Source organism: Pteronotus mesoamericanus, unplaced genomic scaffold, assembly GCF_021234165.1.
Source record: "Pteronotus mesoamericanus isolate MK-2021 breed Mesoamerican mustached bat unplaced genomic scaffold, CSHL_Meso_final contig_657, whole genome shotgun sequence".
Classification (NCBI taxonomy): domain Eukaryota; kingdom Metazoa; phylum Chordata; class Mammalia; order Chiroptera; family Mormoopidae; genus Pteronotus; species Pteronotus mesoamericanus.
Window position 1 is genome coordinate 3,850,662 of NW_026555229.1, and position 19,435 is coordinate 3,870,096.

At 38.4% G+C, this 19,435-nt stretch overlaps 1 protein-coding gene across 1 annotated transcript in view; it reads right to left on the reverse strand.

Annotated features, from left to right (window-relative positions):
* DNMBP (dynamin binding protein) overlaps window positions 1-19,435 on the reverse strand; it is a 98,678-nt gene that overhangs the window by 50,634 nt on the left and 28,609 nt on the right. Inside the window, exons 3-4 of the mRNA XM_054581349.1 lie at window positions 18,034-18,156; window positions 10,085-12,076 (exon numbers count right to left, since the gene is read on the reverse strand). Coding sequence (XP_054437324.1) covers window positions 10,085-12,076; window positions 18,034-18,156 — 2,115 coding nt within the window. The remainder of the gene's footprint in view (window positions 1-10,084; window positions 12,077-18,033; window positions 18,157-19,435) is intronic.

Below are 19,435 nucleotides of genomic sequence, written 5' to 3' on the forward strand. Positions count from 1 at the left end.
AAGGGTGCCATAGGAAGAAAGGTTATTATTCCTTTTACATAAACTTTTATCTTGAAAGACCACATAATTATTTGGCTATTTAAATCTATTATCTTTTACTAGTTTAAGAAAGAATTCTTAATACCTGAAGCATACCAAAGAGTCTTCAGAATAACAACTTGCTTCTATATGTAGAAAAACCATGCTTCCAAATTTTAAAAATCTGTTTAGAATATTATACATCACTTTAGTATAAAGATGTTATTGTTCTATATCATTAATTCTCCAACTTGTTAATCTACTGGCTCTCTTTAAAGGGCCGTAGGTCCAACCAGTATTTGCTGAAAATGTTAATTTCCTGAAAAACATATGTGATTTGCAATCGTCACTTAAAAATAAAGATTACTCCAAGAGTCTCTGGTCATGCTCCTGCTTGGCATTACTTAAAGGAAGAGAGAAGTTTACGGGCAAGTTTCCTGATTCAGAAGAGGCTGACTCAGTCGACAGTTTACTGTCAGTTTACTGTCGACTGATTCAGAACCATAGGTCGTCACCCACAACAACAGTAACTACAGCCATGATTCAAAGGCAGCAAGACAGAGAGTGATTAAATGTAGAGGTTATTATCAGTGTAACCACTAGAGTTTCAAAGACACACAAATACAAATGATACTATCTATGACTATGCCCATTTTATTAATCAACGTATAGCTAGTGGCCAGCTCACAGTATATACTCAAGAAATATTTGCTGAATAAAGAAATGAATGTACAGCCCTACTTGTCAGATTCAGGCATGTGAACCTCTCCTACAGACAGGAAAGGACTATGATATGCTAAAATGAGATTCTCCCAGTGCCATATGTAGTCCTAGTCAGGGATTCCAAAAGTAACATGTGCTGGGAAATCTGAGTCTGTGGCCTACCCCTGATATGTTTCCAGTGCTTCTGAAGTCAATCTGTTTATCAGATTTGAAGTACTGTGTATTAGATATGAATGTAATTTATTAACCAGCAATTTATTTGACAGGAAGCTCCTTGAAAGTAGAGAGCACATCCACATTTATTATTGCGGTAGAGACCCCACAGAGGGCCAGGTTCATGGTAAAAACTCCATGAACATTTGCTGGAGGAATGAGTGGTTGAATCGAGCAACACCATGAAGCCAACAAAGTGACACTTCAGTCCCCAACACACTATCATCATAAATTTCTACACCAACTGCACAATGATTCCAAATTTAAAACTTCTAATTCTCAGAGCCAAACACTGGCTTACCTAAAACTAATACTGGGCTTTCTATTTCCAGTAAATTAAGTTTTGGTTATTTGAACCAACTTTCTCATAGTAAAATAGCTTAAAAAATTAGAAGAAATAGAATAAAACATCTTAAAACTATCAACATACTGACAAGATGGTAATGTACGGGCCAAAACCAAAAGAAAAACTAGAATCCAGAGACATAAGTAACCACAGAAACCACATTGCCCCCGGGTGCTTGCCAACCCCAGAAAATGGAACTTTTGGTTCAGTGGCCCTCTGGGGAGAAGGAGCCCAAAACTCAAAGCTAGAGCTGCAAGGTGAGGAGTGTAAAAGGAGACCTTTCATGTAATAAGCTAATATTCCAAAGGACTAGCCCTCTTGCAAAATTACAGCTTGGGTCCCTAGTCAGCCAAGGCTCTTTAAGACTTGGGAGTCCATTCAAAGTGGAACTGGACTGAGGCTGACTCATGTTTCCATGTGGGAATTCCTTCGCAGCATTTCTTGGGAAATTTATGTCTTTTTCAATCCTAAGAAGAATCAGCTGAGAAATATATCAAGTTGAAAGCAAGAGCAGAAAATACCAAGACAAAGCAAAAGATCAAGGTTCACTGGGACAAGAGTACATTGGGGAGAAGTAATCAAAATCTAATCAGTTAGTTTTGCCTGTAGCTGTTGCTGTTATGTGTGTGTGCTAACATTGAGTCATTCTTGCAAACAAAATAAATATTAATAAGCTCATTTCCACAGTATATTTTACACAAATCTTATATGTCCAAAAATGTCAATATCAAGTTTTAGAAGCAAAATAAGTCCTTAAATTGGCAGTTCTGACACATGATTCTAAGTAGGGTTGCTAAATCTTGCTCAGAGAGGCGTATGTTCTATTATTTGAATACCACCCACAGATGTTTGCCCAGTGTTTTCCAGTGTTTATTTGCTGTAGGTTATAGTTCTCTGTAAATATTTTAACAGGAGAGATGCAAAGAGTAGATGTGAATATTGTTACAAGTTTATTGTCTAAAATTTGAATCAGCAAAAACAATATCCATTTCAACGGCAAAGCCAAAATCAGAGCAAGTAGACAAAATATTTTCTTTGGTAAAAAAGAAAATTAGCTTATATTGAAACAGCACATACCCTAATGGCCCCGCCTGAAGATGCTTTGGGATATACTCAGCAATTCAACCAACATCCATGCAAAATGGAAACCTTCTATATCTGGAATATTAGTCACAAAACAAAGAGCAATACCATCAGATTGGGCAACTCATGCTTTGTGTATCTAACATTTTATTTAAGGGATAACTTTTTAACCAATCTCAAAAAAAACCAAACCCTCAAAAACATTCAGACACATGGACGCTGAATAACATGTTATTAAATAATGAATGGGTTAACATGAGATCAAGGAAGAAATCAAAAAGCATTTGGAAACAAATGAAAATGAACACAACAACCCAAAACCTATGGGACACAGAGAAGGCAGTCCTGAGAGGGAATTTCATAGCAATACAGGCCTACCTAAAGAAGACAGAAAAATCTCAAATACACAACCTAACCCTACATCTAAAAGAACTACAGGAACAACAACAAACAAAGCCCAGGGCAACAGAAGGAAGGAAATAATCAAGATCAGAGCAAAATTAAATGACAAAGAGGCTAAAAAGTAATTCAAAGGATCAATGAATCCTGGAGCTGATTCTTTGAAAAGATAATCAAAATAGAGAAACCATTAACCAGACTGATCAAGGAAAAAAAGAGAGGATCCAAATAAATAAAATGAGAAATGAAAGAGGAGAAGTAACAACACCCTGGGTGAAATGGATAAATTCCTAAAAACATATAATCTTCCAAAACTGAATGAGGAAGAAGCAGAAAACCTGAATAGACCAGTAACAACTAGCGAAATTGAAGCAGTAATCAAAAAACTACCAACACACAAAAGCCCTGGACCAGATGTCTTCACAAGCAAATTTTACCAGATATCCTAAGAAGAAGTAACACATATCTTTCTCAAACTATTCCAAAAATTCAAGAAGGAAGACTCCTAAACTCTTTATGAGGCCAGTATTATCCTAATCCCAAAACCAGTTAAACATAACAGAGAAAGAAAATTACAGGCCGATATCTCTGATGAACATAGATGCTAAAATCCTCAACAAAATACTAGCAACCTGGATCCAGCAATACATTAAAAAGATCATACACCATGAACAAGTGGGATTTATCCTGTACAATATTCACAAACTAATACATGTGATACATCACATAAACAAAATGAAAGACAAAAATCACATGATCATATCAGTAGATGCAGAAGAAACATTTGATATAGCATCTAGCACTCATTTATGATAAAAACACTAAGCAAAGTGGGAATCGAGGGAGCATACCTCAACATAATGAAGGCCACATACGAAAAACCTACTGCCATCACCACACTCAATGGGCAAAAACTACAAGTGTTCCCCTTAAGATCAGGAACAAGACAAGGGTGTCGCTTTCACCACTTTTATTCAACATAGTACTGGAAGTAATAGCCACAGTGACCAGACAAGAAAAAGAAATAAAAGGCATCCAGATTGGAAAGAAGAAGCAAAACTGTCATTATTCTCAGACAACATGATAGTGCCCATTGAAAACCCTATAGGCTCCATCAAGAAACTACTCGACCTAGTAAGTTAATTTGGCAAAGTAGCAGGATACAAAGTCAATATTCAGAAAGTGATGGCATTTTGAATGCCAACAATGAACTATGAAAGAGAAACTAAGAAAAAAAAACCCCATTTACAATAGCAACAAAATAAATAAGTAAAGTACCTAGAAATAAAGATAACCAAGGAAGAAAAGACCTGCACTCAGAAAACTATAGAACACTGAAGAAAGAAACTGAGGAAAATACAAATAAATGGAAGCATACACCGTGTTCATAGATTGGAAGAATTAACATCATTAATATATACACATTACCCAAAGCAATCTACAGATTCAACACAATTCCTATTAAAATGGCAATGGCATATTTCACAAATCTAGAACAAATACTTCAAAAATGTATATGGAACCAAAAAAGACCCCAAATAGCCACAGCAATCTTGAGAAAGAACAAAATAGGAAGGATCACAATACCTGGTATCAAACTATACTACAAGGCCACTGTAATCAAAACAGCTTGGTACTGGCAAAAGAACAGACACATAGATTAATGGAACAAGAACAGAGAACCCAGAAATAAACCCATGTCTCTAGGGTCAATTAATATTTGACAAAGCGGGCACAAGCATACAATGGAGTAAAAATAGCCTCTTTGATAAATGGTGTTAGGAAAACTGGACTGGTACATGTGAAAAAATGAAACTAGACCACCAACTTACACCATACACCATAATAAACTCAAAATCAATAAAAGATTTAAGTATATGTTGTGATACCATAAAAGTCCTAGTGGAAAACACAGGCAGAAAAATTTCAGATATCCCATGTAGCAACATTTTGGCTGATATATCTCCTACGGCAAGGGAAATAAAGGAAAAATATAAACAAATGGGACTACATCAAATTAAAAAGTTTCTGCACAGCCAAAGAAACTATCTTCAAAATGAAAAGGGAACCAACTGTATGGGAGAACATATTTGCCAATTATACATCAGACAAGGATTTAATCTCCAAAATATATAAAGAACTCATACGACTCAACACCAGGAAGACAAATAACCCAATTAAAAAATGGGCAATTGTCCTGGCTGATGGGGCTCAGTGGATTGAGCACCGGCCTGCAAAGCAAAGGGTAACTGGTTCGATTCCCAGTCAGGGCACATGCCTGGGTTGCGGGGTTAGGTCTCCAGTAAGGGGCACGTGGGAGGCAACCACACATTGATGTTTCTCTCTCTCTCTCTCTCTATTTATCTCTTCTTCTCCCTCTGTCTAAAAATAAAATAAATAAAATTTTTTAAAAAATGGGCAATGGGCCAGAATATACATTTCTCTAAGGAGGACATACAGAGGGCCCATAGATGTATGAAAAGATGCTCAGCATCAATAGCCATTAGAGAGATGCAAATTAAAACCACAATGAGCTATCACCTCGCACCTGTCAGAATGGCTGTCTTTAATAAATAAACAAACAACAATTGCTGGCGAGGACATGGATAAAAGGGAACTCTATTGTACTGTTGGTGGGAATGCAGACTAGTATAGCCATTGTGGAAAATGGAATGGAATTTCCTCAAAAAAACTAAAAGTGGAACTGCCTTTTGACCCAGTGATTCCTGGGAATATATCCTAAGAATCCCAAAACACCAATTCAAAAGAAATTATGCACCACTGTGTTCATAACAGCGCTATCTATACAATAGCCAAGTGTTGGAAACAGCCTAAGTGCCCATCAGCAGATGAATGGATTGAAAAACTATGGTACATTTACACAATGGAATACTACTCAGCAGAAAGAAAGAAGGAATTCCTACCCTTTGCAACAGCATGGATGGAAATGGAGACTATTTTGCTAAGTGAAATAAGCCAGTCAGTGAAAAGCAAATACCATATGATCTCACTTATAACAGGAATCTAATGAACAAAATAAACTAATGGGCAAAACAGAATCACAAGCATGGAACAGGCTGACAGCTACCAGAGGAAAACGGAGGGAGGGGAATGGTGGAAAGACAGGAAAGGGATTAGTCAAAACATGTATGAATGACCCATGGACATGGACAACAGAGTGGGGATAAAAAGTGGGAGCAGGGCTGGTTTGGGATGAGAAGGACAAAGGGGGAAAAACTGGGACAAATGTAATAGAATAAACAAGAATCTTTTTAAATAGGATAACTTTTAAATACCAAATATTTCTGATATAATTTAAAAATAATTTTATTAACAATTATTGTGTTAATTTTCCCTTCTTGTAAATGTTTTATATTATCAAATGTCTATTATGTTAACTTTTTATTTTGATACATATTTTATAGTTATCTAAGATGTTAGGGTTAGGGGAATCTCAGTGAAGGGTATATGGAAAATCTCTACTGTTTTTGCAACTTTTCTGTAAATTTAAAATTATTTTAAAATAAAAAGTAAAAAAAATTTTAAAAGTCTACTATCAGAAAGAGAACACTTTTACATGTCATTAAAATATATAATCTTGTCACAATATTTTGGTTCATAATAATAATAAACTGCATTTATTTCATATATATTTCATATATATATATATATAAAAATCTCTAAAATTTTTAGCACATTCCTAACACAGGAAAATTATTCATAGTTAATTATTATGGTCACTACTATTATCATTTAAGAACATGTAAATAAAGAATTTTTTTAAATACAGACTAATTTATAATTTTAGGAATTACCAGGAATTCCAATTTCTTATTCCTGAACCCCAAAGATTTATCCGTCAGGAATTTGGAAACAGCTGACCACAAACAACTGAATGAAGCAAATGAGTACAAATCCTCTCTGCAGCCAGGTGCCTTCCTCTCAGGTCTTAAAATTTTCCAAATACTATGAGTAATACACAGTAAAAGGTAGTCAGACACACAGGGAGTCTAGACCACACTAATGAGAACCATGTGGCATGAAAAACAGTCCCAATAAGATTTAATATCTAGGAACTATCATTAACAGACTATAAAATAACTAATCTTACCTTATGTAAAGAAAATAAAAAAACAAGCTGACAGGTATCTGCAGCAAACAGGAAATTATAAAAGGTAACACATCAGATTTGAAAAAAACATAGAGCTTCTAGGAAATGAATCCTCATGACTTCATAATTCCATAGTCATAAGAAGGAGCAATATGAAGATTGGTATTAATGTTATATCGATTTAGGTGTGAAGTATTATGAAAATCTGTATATCACACCATATTTAAATTTAATTCATTCAATGTATTTATCCCCTGTTGACGTAGCTAGCTTCATACTTAAGTCTTGAAATTAGAAGTGCTTCTTGATAATATTTTCTTCTAATTTCTCAAACTCCTATTAAATGCTTACCATGTGATAAGCATAGTTAGGCACTTGCTCATACATTTTCTTATTTGATGAAGAAGAAGAAGAAGAAAAAGAAAGAGGAGGAGGAGGAACAGCTACCAAAAAGAATTTCATTTTGGGTCTGGCACAGAACTGGACTACTTTGGTCCCCATTAACTATGTATGTCTCACGGACACCTCTGCACTGGCCCCCTAGTAGTCCAAGTTCAAAATAACAACAGAGGCAGGAAATCTTTGAAAGCTCTGGGGTGTAGAGCAGGCAACATCAATTCAATGTCATTCAGTTAAAGTAAATTCAATTCATCAAGTATTTAATGAATCTACTGCCTATAGATCACTATGCCAGATGTGTGGGAAATGACACACTAATACACAGTGCCCCTCTTCTTAGTATGCTTAAAATTTTCATTGAGAGACATAGAAACACCTAAAAATAATATCAGTCAGAATTAGGTAAATGTTATACCAAAAGTTCTTTGAATCATAGGCCTCAAATTTCAAGATTAGAGGTAGTGCAAGATTGGATCCGAGAGATAAAGTCTGGTATTTAAACTGATTAATTTCCTCTTCTTTCAAGGAACTAATTTTATTGTTGAATAGTCTTTGTTTTAAAGATTTTATTTATTTATAGAGAGGGGAAGGGAGGGAGAAAGAGAAGGAGAGAGACATCAATGTGTGGTTGCCTCTCGTGCATCCCCCTACTGGGGGACCGGGCCCGCAACCCAGGCATGTGCCTTAGACTGGAAATAAATCTTCGACCCTTTAGTTCACAGGTCGGCACTCGATCCACTGAGCCACACCAGCCAGGGCTGAATAGACTTTTTATGAAGACAGAAAAGGATGACCTTAAAGGGCACTGTCAGTAATTGCAAGGAATAAATAATTTCATCGTATGAGAAATTGACATAAAAAATACACCTATTGACAACATTAATTAAGTCAACATTAACAACCTGAATGCAGTATTTGGTGTATTCAAATAAAGAAAAATCTTTCTGATTAAAACACTACCCATCTACTGTTGGTCTTTAACAGTATTAATCTTTTAGAATTAAAAAAAAAATCAACATATACTACGAACACTAACAGAATTATTAAATTGGTCCTGAGAAAGAAGGCCAGTTGAAATTATACCAATTTCATCACTTAGTACCAGTTCATTAATTCACATATCCATTGAAAAAACACTGCATGGTGTCCTTAAGGACGGAATATATAACATTTCTGTGGAACGCTATCAATTCTCGAAAGTATCATTATTGAAAAATTCCTGCTACCTGGAATGTGGGAGCCTTTTGTTCTGCCATCTGTATATCTGATGCAAGACTCATTAACAAGTATATCCCCAAACTTGTAGGTATGAAAGGCAATGGAGAATCCTAGGGCTTGCTATGGCTTCAGGGACGTAGTGCTGAGCCAAAGTTCCCTTAGAATTCTTTCTCAGGCATTTTGAAATTGTCAAGATATCTGGCATTCCCCCAAGAATCCAGGTATTCATATTAAATGAGCACCTTTTTGTGGACTCATCCTCATGCTTCCCCTTGAGGGCAAATGCTGCTGCCTGTTTAGTGCATATGACACAGGGGGCCAGTGGCCTAGCCATTCCTCAATTCATCACACTGAACTTGCTCTAGAACCCTCTCCTACTTCCATGCCTGAGTTTGCAGTTCTCTCAGAAGGGTGCCCACATGCATAGCAGTCCTCTCCTGAGCATATTTTAGATAGAGGTTTCCTCTCTTTCTGTAACACCATCTGCTTTTCATCTTTCAGAAAATTACTCAATTTCCAGCCTTCCATTAATATTCCTTCTTCTTGGAATTTTTAATTATGTTTTTCATTCACTTTTAGGGATCTAAAGGACAAGAGGAATAGGTATGTGTACTTCGGCAATTATCTTGATTCAGTCTCTGGGCCACCAGACTCATGCTTTTCTTTCTCGTTAGTATCCTGCAATTCCGAGACCCACAGATCACTTTTCATTATTCACTTTGCTGATGACACACCAGCGCAGAGCTCTCAGGCACACGTGCCTAAGTGGCATGAGGTCATCTTCTCCCTGGGTCTTCGACCAACTGCTGTTGTCTCCCTCTCTTACTCTTTCTGCTTTTCAAATTCTATCTCCTGGTAGTCTGGTGAATACGAAGTCTCCAGAGGCTGGTCACCCCCTAATTAAGGGACAGCATTTGAACTTCTGAATGTGCAAGATGGGAAGCAGTAAACTGGAATAGTTAAAAACATGAGCTCAAATCCTTGCTCCCTCAGCAAGTAACTTAATCTCTGTAACTTTTATTTTTTCCATTTGTAAAGTAGCCATATGAATTATTCCAGTACCTTCAGGGTGGCTATGAAGATTCTTTGTGTAAGTAAATGGTAACAAATGTTTATTAATGAGTTAATAAATGTTAGCCATTATTATTATTATTATTATTATTATATTATTGAAATCTAGCACCTAGACCACAAAGACACAAAATGTAGTTTTCTCATGTCTCTTGGCCTAAACACCTTCAGTCCTTAGTACAGCCTGGTTAAAGAAAGTTACATTTGGGGACTTCCCATCTGTATGACTGCTATGGATGTCACAGCAGTACAGGAGGTATAAATGCAACTGAGGTTTGAGCTTCTTTACCTGAGCCTCAAAGTCAGGAGGCCACAGTGGTTACAGGATACATAGAGACAGAGATCTCTAATTGTGGTGAAAGAAGAAATTAGGTAATAAAAAAGCAAATCATTCTTTAATTGTTGATCAACAATGGTAACATATCCCTAAAATATATGGGTAGGCTGCTACTTGGACTTATGGGTGACAAGAAACAAGTATATAGTATTTCCCCAACACTTACCTCTAAGTTGCTGGAGTTCCATGTTCAAACTTTCGATGTTGCTCTCATAGAACTCAAGATTCTCAAGGGTCTCTGCCCTTAAGGAGTCCTCTTGCTTCTCTTCCAGCATTGAATTCAGGTCTTCTTGAGCCCTGCTATCCATATCCAAGTCCTGTTCCATTTCCTGAATCCTCACCAGTACCAAGGGACACTGGGACGTTTGGTCCAAGGTCTTTTCCATAGTCTCAGGGGCCTCTTTTTCTGGGGTCTCACAGCTAGGACGGGTACAGGTTAGGAGCTTGGGGGGCACCGCATTCACTCTCTGCTGTGCCGAGGGAGGCAGGGGCGCTGGGCGAGAGGGCCGCACTGCCAGGGGTGGGTCAGGTTTCGGGTTCTGGTCCACCAGCAAATGGGGAGAAGTGGATGCTGGAGTACAGGGACGGGGTGGCGGTGGCCTTAGGGCCTTTCTCCTCTCAGGCCGCTCCTGTTGGGTGATTAGCTTTGAGGAACCTCGAACAATATCCTTCTCTGAGCTAAAGTCCACGATTGAAAAATGGCGCAAACTTTTATCTGGTTCTGTGCCGGACCCTGACAAGCTCTTCTCAAACTCTATCAGCTGCTGTGTCAACTTAGAATCCAGGTCAATGTTGCCATCTCCTTGTGGAGGGGTCAATGCTTCCACAGCGGGTGCCTGGTCTTGCAGACCAGGCTTCGTCTCGGAACAAAAGCGTGAAGCATTTTTTTCTTTGGGGGTGTGCTTTTTGGCAGACCTTGCCATGCCCTGGAGTTGAGGGCTCAACTGGCGAGGTCTGACCACCCTAGAGGCTGAAAGAGAAGAACTGCTGTGAAGAGGAGACACTGGCCTCTTAAGGGTTTTTGGCTGGGAATATGTTTTTCTGGAAGGCAGGCTGGAATAGTCTCTAGTCCTTGCTTCTAGAAGAAAAGGGTCAGAGAACTGCTCAGGGTTTGGGTGGCTCCCTCCTGCTCTAGAATAATACTGGTTTTTCTGCAGTTGGGGATGAAAAGGTACGTGAGGTTGGGAGGAAACACCATTGACTACCTCTGAAGGATCCTTCATGGAGGAGTCTTTGACAAAAGGCTGTTCATGCCCAGCCCCTGGGCTTCCCGGGGGCCCTCTGGAGGTATCCTCATCCCAATGGGAGATTTTGTTTATTTCGTATTCAGAGGTCAGGTGATCCAGGGGAGAAACAGATGTTTCAGAAATAATATAGTTGGACTTCTCTGTCTCATATTCATGAGACTCATGTCCTTTTTCCTCCACTACTAAGGAGTTCTCTGAGCAATCCAAAGTCGTTTCAGGGACCCCGGTAAGCCTGCGTTCCTGCGGCAGGTCCGCAGTTTCCTCCACCCTTGTTTCAGGACAGAGCTTTACGAACCGGTAAGGAAAGATGCCTGTCCTGCCCTTCAGTGATCCTTCTAGCCAGCCATCTTCCAGGGTCCCCAGGATTCGGATCTTATCACCCACATCGAAATCCAACTCATTTGGCTCCAGGGCTTGGAATCTGTAGAGGGCGATTCCATAGGTCCCTGGCGGCTCGTCTTCCTCGTCTGGCCCTCTCTCTTCTTCTCCTGCAGGGGTGTCTATTTCACCATTTATTACACAGTCACGATGATTTCCAGAATTTATCAACTTGTCCACAGTCCTCAGGGGCCCCAAAAGCTCTACGAAACCTTCAGGAAAAATGCCTCTTCGACCCTCTAGTTCCCCTTCAAACCAGCCTGGTTCAGGAACTCCGATAATAGTGATCACATCCCCCTCTCTGAAGTCCAGCTCCTCATCCAGCTGGGCAGAGAGCCCCATCAGCGCCCGGGCCTGGCCCATCGAGTAGTCAGGAATCTGGAGCAGAGCACTCTGTGAGTGCCACTGCCGGCTCTGCGACGAGAGGCAGAGCTCCCGAACACACGAGGATGGGAAGAAGCCGCGGGCACCCCAGCAGCTTCGGCCCTGCAGCCAGCCAACCGTGGGAGCGCCATCGAGAATCACTAGGTCACCTAAAGAAAGAGAAGCAAAGAGAGTGACCTCAGTCATCACCCCAGAAAAATATTACTATAACTGATAGTGCAAATCATCATTTTAAACATCTACCAAACACTTTTGACAACTTAGTGAATTTTGACATTTTAATGACAAGATACTGAAAATTCCCGTAAACCAGTGGTTTTTGAAGTGTGGTGCATGAGACCTAGGCAGGGGTGGGGGTCCCCGTGATCCTTTCAGATGGTCTGTAAGGTCCAAACTATCACATTTTCTTCATACACTTCAGTCAAAACAATGTATTGCAGCAGATTGAAAGCAGATACAAATGTGAGAACCAAATGTTCATTGTTTATAAAACTAGTATTTTTCTTAAAACATGCTATTTATGTTAACATGTCATGGGTTTTAAAAAAATGAATTGATAAATATTTTTAAATTTCTCAGTTTTTATAGCTAATATGGTAACAGATCAATAGACCCACATAAGAGCTTTTTAGGGTCTCAATAACTTTTAAGTGTGTAAAGGGATCCTGAGATCAAAAAGTTTGAAAAATGCTAATATAAACAATGTTCTCACAGTCTATACCACAGGATTAATTTATAAATGATAAAGAATATATTTGTGTTCATTATAGTTCTTTGAACAGAGAGATCTAATTTCTCAGACTAAAATATATTCGACATCAAATATGGAACAAAGAAAGAAATCTCCAGAAAAGGGTTCTTTGTTGGAGGTACAGGGTAGGGGCAATAAACCATTTATTTTCTCTGGAGGCCTTATTGAACTATATGTATCTTGAAAATGCATCATAATAAAATATTAAAAGAATGTTCTAGTCAATTTTTGTTTTTGAAAATAACCTATAGTTCCAATATTGGTGTTTCAGATATTTTCATAAAATGTAAACTGAAAAGTTAGCATCTGTCTTACTTTTGTTGAAAAAAATGAGGTCAAGAAAGAATAGGAGCAGTGTTTATTTTTATAAAACATGAAATTAAAGTTCAGTTTTAAAAGATTTACCCCAGTTTAAAAATTATGGTTTTGCAATAAATTGTTTTATAACAAACTTAATGATCTGATTGTGAACTATTCATTTTGTAGATTATCAGTTTTAATCTTATTTTAACTTTCCTCTTACTCAACACCTATGTCAACTTTACCTTCATGACTAGAGGTCATCAAGGAATGCAATACAACTGGCCCAAATAAAATAAGACCAGGAGCGCAAAGCATCTAGTAAAATCATACAAGTCATTTTATAGTCAAGCAATCACTTACATCACTAATTTTGACACTTGTATTTTTGTACACTGCACAGTGCCTAATGTAAAATTTTTGTACTTATTGGTAGACACCCGATACATTTTCACTGATTTGATACTGTTTTTTTGGATGTTCCTGAAAATAGGGTCTTGGTCCTATATTTCTATATTCCTTTAATTTATGATCCAGTGTCCATTGGTTAGGGCTTGTGGTCCTGAGAATTACAAGTAATTCTCACCCTGCCCCCACTGGCTCTAAGGCCATTACATCAAGACCACAAAGGGAACTCACTGGAGATGTGACTACTGTTCACACACAATAGGCCTTTTGGTGCATAAGAATAAAAGCGTGCCATACCTCCTACTCTACTGGCTTTGAAATGAATAGGATTTCTTAAAGTTGTAGAATTACAATATTTTCCTTGTTTTTCCAGATCTCCATGAAGCTCTTATAATAAGCCGTGTTTTCCTATTTTCAGTTGGGTGACTATTTTGCTAAGTTTTATTACCTGGTAGACTGTCATTCTATTGGTTATTTCTATATAATAAAGGTGAAGTTTTTTAAAATCACCATTTAGATCCTGAAAAGCACTTTAGAGATAATTGCTCAACACCCTTATTTTACAGTCCTGTTACTGAATTTGTTGCATGAGTCTCTCCTTTTCATCTGAAAGAGTCATGCAGCTATTTCCCTGGTATCCCAGGTGACTCCTTAGAAGTAGATGCTACCTGGTGGTCATCTCTAGACTTCAGAAACAACAATATGAGAAGCTCCCAGAGCACACTGACCAGATTTTGAGAACAGAAAATGAAGAAATGGTGACTCTTAGGTCAGCCTGAGCCTTTCACTCATGTACAAGTAATCCCAGCCGCCACACAGCTTGTTTCTTTTGGTTGGGTTGCTTTATTTGAACAAGAAATGCATTAGGAATAAGATGGTAAGAACAAATGCAAATCTTCTTAAAATCTAGGTTCTCTGACTCTAAGTATTAGTTCCCTCACTGAATCCTAATGCTAGGGACTATGTGCTTTATGGGAATTAACCATATATTTTACTTAGGTTTATATATGAGCCCTAATGGAACCCTAATCCTGATAGCTCGCATCTCAGATTTGATTGATAAATATTATAAATAAATGGATCAGTTTATACATAAATTGATCAGTTTATTTTTTTTATTGGTCCCTTTTCGGGGGTGAGGAGGTACCCTAGAAACATGAGGTTATAGATAAGCAATAAAGATTCTGTGCTATGTAGTGCAATGATAAGTGATATTTCATCACTCCCATTAATTTTTTTCTCTTCTTTCTCTATCTTTTCCTTGTAATACTCTCATTTCATTGGTGGGGGATACGGTCTCTCTTTCTTCCCCCTTCCTTTATTTTTTACAACCATCAGCGGCCCTGCCTGCATTGGTCCTTCTAAGAGATAGCCTTGTTGCTGAGTTTAACTATAACTCAAAATACAGGGAACAGTCAAAATGAATCAGGTAGCTTCAGAAAAATGAGAAAGGGTGACACCTGCTGGAACAACCACTGGGGTTCTGATTCCAGTTAGACTCTCCCTGGGAAAATGTACATACACACAGAACCTCACCTAATTATTGGGACACACGGTCCCCTGAAGCACATCTACGAACTACAGGAATCCCTGGTTATGAATAATAGAAATAGCTAATATTTGTTAAGTGCTTACCTTGCGCCAGATGTTTACATGAATAAACTCATTTAATCCTCACAACTACCCCAGGGTAGGGTATCATTATCTCCATTTTATAGAAAAGGAAACTAAGGTTCAGGGAACTCCAGTATACAGCCCAAAGTCCCAGCTACTTAGTTGTGGAGCTGGATTTAAACTTAGGGATATCAGAATTCTCATCCCCTAAGCTATAATGTCTGCTTTATATGCATATTTATAATTCTATGTAGATATAATTTTGTATATAACTTTAGAATATGTAATTTTTTTCCTCTTATGAATCCCAATGATATTTCTGAAGTATAAGTAGACAACAATAAACTCGAGGCAGTATGATAAAACAAAACAGATCTCAAACATTATCCCACATGCTCTTAAGGATTCCAAATCTCCTCCTGACATATACTAAATCACCAAAGTTTTATTTTCACAGAACAGGAAAAGCTTCACTGCTACACTGAAGGTAGTAAGGAAATATAAAGAAACAACAGGATTAATAATACTAGAGCACAGGGATACAGGAATGTATACTATTCATGAGCTGAGACTCTGACCTAGTGGAAAATTTTCAGTCTAAGAAGTAGAAGGGCCATTCCAAATACTAAACTTGAAAGTCAGGAAGCCTAGACTCGAATCTCATAAACCATATGTGGTATAAAGCAATGCTTTCATTTTTGTTTCCAACTAGTAAAATTAATACCTGTTAGTGTGGACCATCATGTACAGAAAACAAGAGGAAACAAAACCATTCCTGCGCTTCATGCTAAACTTCCCAGAGAAAGACAAATTGCATAAGCACTCCTAACTTCCCCATCCTCAAAGGGTGTGCGTCCTAGTTGGAAGACGCAGAGAGCCCAAACACAGTGAAAAGCCCAGAAGGAAAGAGAGCTGAATGGTCAGTGCAGTGAGTGGCAACAGAGTATCAGAGGGGACAAGATAAAACCACTGATAAGGAAAGGAGTACACACCTTTCAACTCTTTTCCTCTGTATCCCCCCCTACCTGGTTATCTACTTTCCTTGGGCTCCACTTATATCTTTAAACTGATTAGGCTTAATTGATTAAAACCTAGTCAAGATAAGATTCCAGGACCCAACCTGACCTTAGTACAGGTGACTCACACCAGGGTCTTCCTGAGAATCTGGGAATCCTCTGAGGTACATTTAACTTCAGAGGAAGTTCAGAACAAATTAGACTAGTCTTCCCTTAGAAGGCATTCAGCAGAATATTTCTCTTTTTAATACCTAAGACTTGATTGCATAAGATGTTATTATGAAGCAAAAAGCTACTTCCACAAGCCACATCCTCAAATTCCTCCAATGTTGTAGGCATACTGCATATTCCCACATAGTATATTCTTTTTTAATTCTTGTATTATTTATTTAATTGAATTTATTAGGGTGACATTGGTTAATAAAATTATATAGGTTTCTAGTGTACAGTTCTACGATACATCATATATTGCATTGTGAATTCAACACCTCAAGTCCACATAGCATATTCTTACACCCATTATTGGCTCCAGGAGCCAGGTATGGGAAAGGACAGGTCCACGCCATCCACATCCTCTGCACAGCTCTGGGGGAAGTCCTCTCTTCACACCCTCTGGCTGGCCTGATGTGGGCCACAGTCCTCTAGTGGAAGGTGAGTAGGGACAGATAAGGTTCCCTGCTATAACACCTTGATCTATTTTCTGCCTGCCTTCCCAACACTGATTAGCAAGGAAGTACACAGAACACAGGCAGAGTTTCAGTGTAAAGAGAAGTGCAAGAAAGTCTCAAAATAGATTTTGAGATTAAGGTTAAAAGCCAACATTTCTTTCTTCTCACTGACCAAGGGTTAAGGAAGTTTGTGAAGTTTCTCCCTCTCATCTCTTTCTGTCTCAGTCTGTCTCTCTCTCTCTCAGATCTCTCTCATATGTGCACAGGGTTTAAGAAATTAAGCCCGCCCTGGCTGCTGTGGCTCACTGGATTGAGTGCCGGCCTGTGAACCAAAGGGTCGCCAGTTCAATTCACTGTCAGGGCACAGGCTTGGGTGGCAGGCCAGGTCCCCAGTAGGGGGCACATGGAGAGAAACAACCACACACTGGTGCTTCTCTCCATCTTTCTCCCTCCCTTCCGCTCTCTTTAAAAATAAAATAAATAAAATCTTTTTTAAGAAAGAAAAAGTCTATCTCTTTAGTGCGTTACTCAAAAGAGCAAGTAACAATATTAATAACACATCCAATAAGTTCTATCATTTTGATGACTGTTCTCTGCATCATCACCAAATTGCACTGAGCATTAAGCATCACTGCAGAACGCTCCCGGTGTCTGTGCTTATGCAGAAATGCATGTGCTTCATCAAGTACACTTGTTGAAGTCAGAGTACACAAAGTGGGAAATACTTGGGATATCACTGAGAGCTGGCTATGACTAGTCGTTTTATTTAAACTGTTTCTGACTAACTGGCTTGATGAGAACTTTAATAACATTCCCTACTGTGGAGTGGTAAGATGGGGCTACTTTACACCTGTCTCTCAATTTGCATACTAGTTCCTACCCTACTATTATGTATTAGTAAACAGTAATGTGGTTAACAAAGCCATGTCAGCTTTTATGACAGAAAAGATAAATATAGTCTGAAGTGTGGCTACAGCACGGGGCAGTGGAAAAAGAATACAATTTGTATAATCAGGTGACAGGACTTCACATTCTGAGGCCAAAACTCATCAGCAGGTAACATTGTTTGAATCTTATTTTCATCATTTATTAAATGCAGCTAATAATGCCCACTCTGCTACCTCCCTGGTCTGTGTTGTGGACCAAGTGAGAATTTATTTGTGAGAAAATACTGTGGAAACTGTAAAACACAACTAAAATACAAGGCATTGTCATTGTCAGCTATCTTGGTTTTGCTGAAGACCTTCCAGAGATTAGATAGTTAAAAAAATTCCAAAGAACATCTAGTTGTCAAAATGGACCAATTCCATCAATCTTATTTTAAAATCTACTCTTGATGATCAACTTACCTCGATGGAGGGAAAGACTATTGAATTCTTGAGATGTAAATTCACAGATACAGACAAACAGCCTCTCTCCCTCCTTTAGGCTGGGAATGGTCACAATTTCCACAAAACTACTGGGGAATTGTCCTGAAAATAAAGGCAAACATTTCCAACACTGAAATTGCTTTTTATGTCTGTGTACCAAAACAAAAAACCTTTTTCTGGGCCCATTTACAGGGCCCAATTAAAAACTCCATAAGAACACCAAAGATTGCAATTCAGTCCAATAAGCATTTATTGAGCGTCACTCTATGCAAGGCACACCGCTGAGGGAAAAATGAGTAAGTCTTGGTCCTCAAAGACCTGAAAATCTAATTCAGACATAAACAAAAATTCAATTCTGACATCTAGTGTCACAACAGAGGTACACAAATTGCTACTGGATTTCAGAGAAGAGAGGGAATAGGTCAGGAAGAATATGAAAAATTTCACGAAAAAGCATTTGAGCCCTGGCTGATGCGGCTCCGTGGGTTGACTGCCGGCCTGTGAACTGAAAGATCACTGGTTCAATTCCAGGTCAGGGCATATGCCTGGTTGTGGGCCAGGACCCCAGTTGGGAGTGTGCAAGAGGCAGCTGATCAATGTTTCTCTCACACATCAATGTTTCTCCCCCTCTTTCTCCCTTCCTTCCTTCCTCCCTCTCTAAAAAAATAATAAAATCTTTTTTTAAGAATGTTAAAAAGAATGCCAAAAAAAAAAAAAAGAAAAATAGCATTTGAGTCTGAAGATAGGTAGGGTGTTAATAGGTAATGGTAAAGAGATAGAGCCTGTCCGTTGGGAAGCATCAGGAGGTTTAATTGATGCCACCTTCTAAAAATCTCTGGTATCTGTCCTCCACTCACCTCTAGACCCACCGCCCTGGCCCACGCCATCGGCATCTCTCACCTCGGCCACTGCAACAACATCCCATCCCACCTCCCTGTCTTTGGTTTTGCTCCTTTCTACCATCCTTCAATTTGCAGTTGTGAGCCTTTTAAAAATCTGATAAAAAATACTTTTAAATCATTAATAACTCTTCATTTACATGTCCCAAGGATCCCAAACACCATTTAAAAATTAAATGGCAAAGCACTCCATTCAATAAAAGGACATAAAACCCTCATGGAGTATCACAATACAGCTTTTACTTGGACAAAGTTTATTTTACCTTTTATTACAAAGGCACAGAAGTCATCTGAGAGCTCAGATATTTACCACACTGCATATTAATGTTGCACTGCTATTGTACAACTTATTACAATTATTAAAGCTCATAATACAGTTTTCCAACAATCATCAGGAAATACAGACTTTTTCTATAAATAATTAAAAGAAATACTGGATTTTTAAGAGCAATATAGGCATAACAGTAGGGACCTGAAAATTT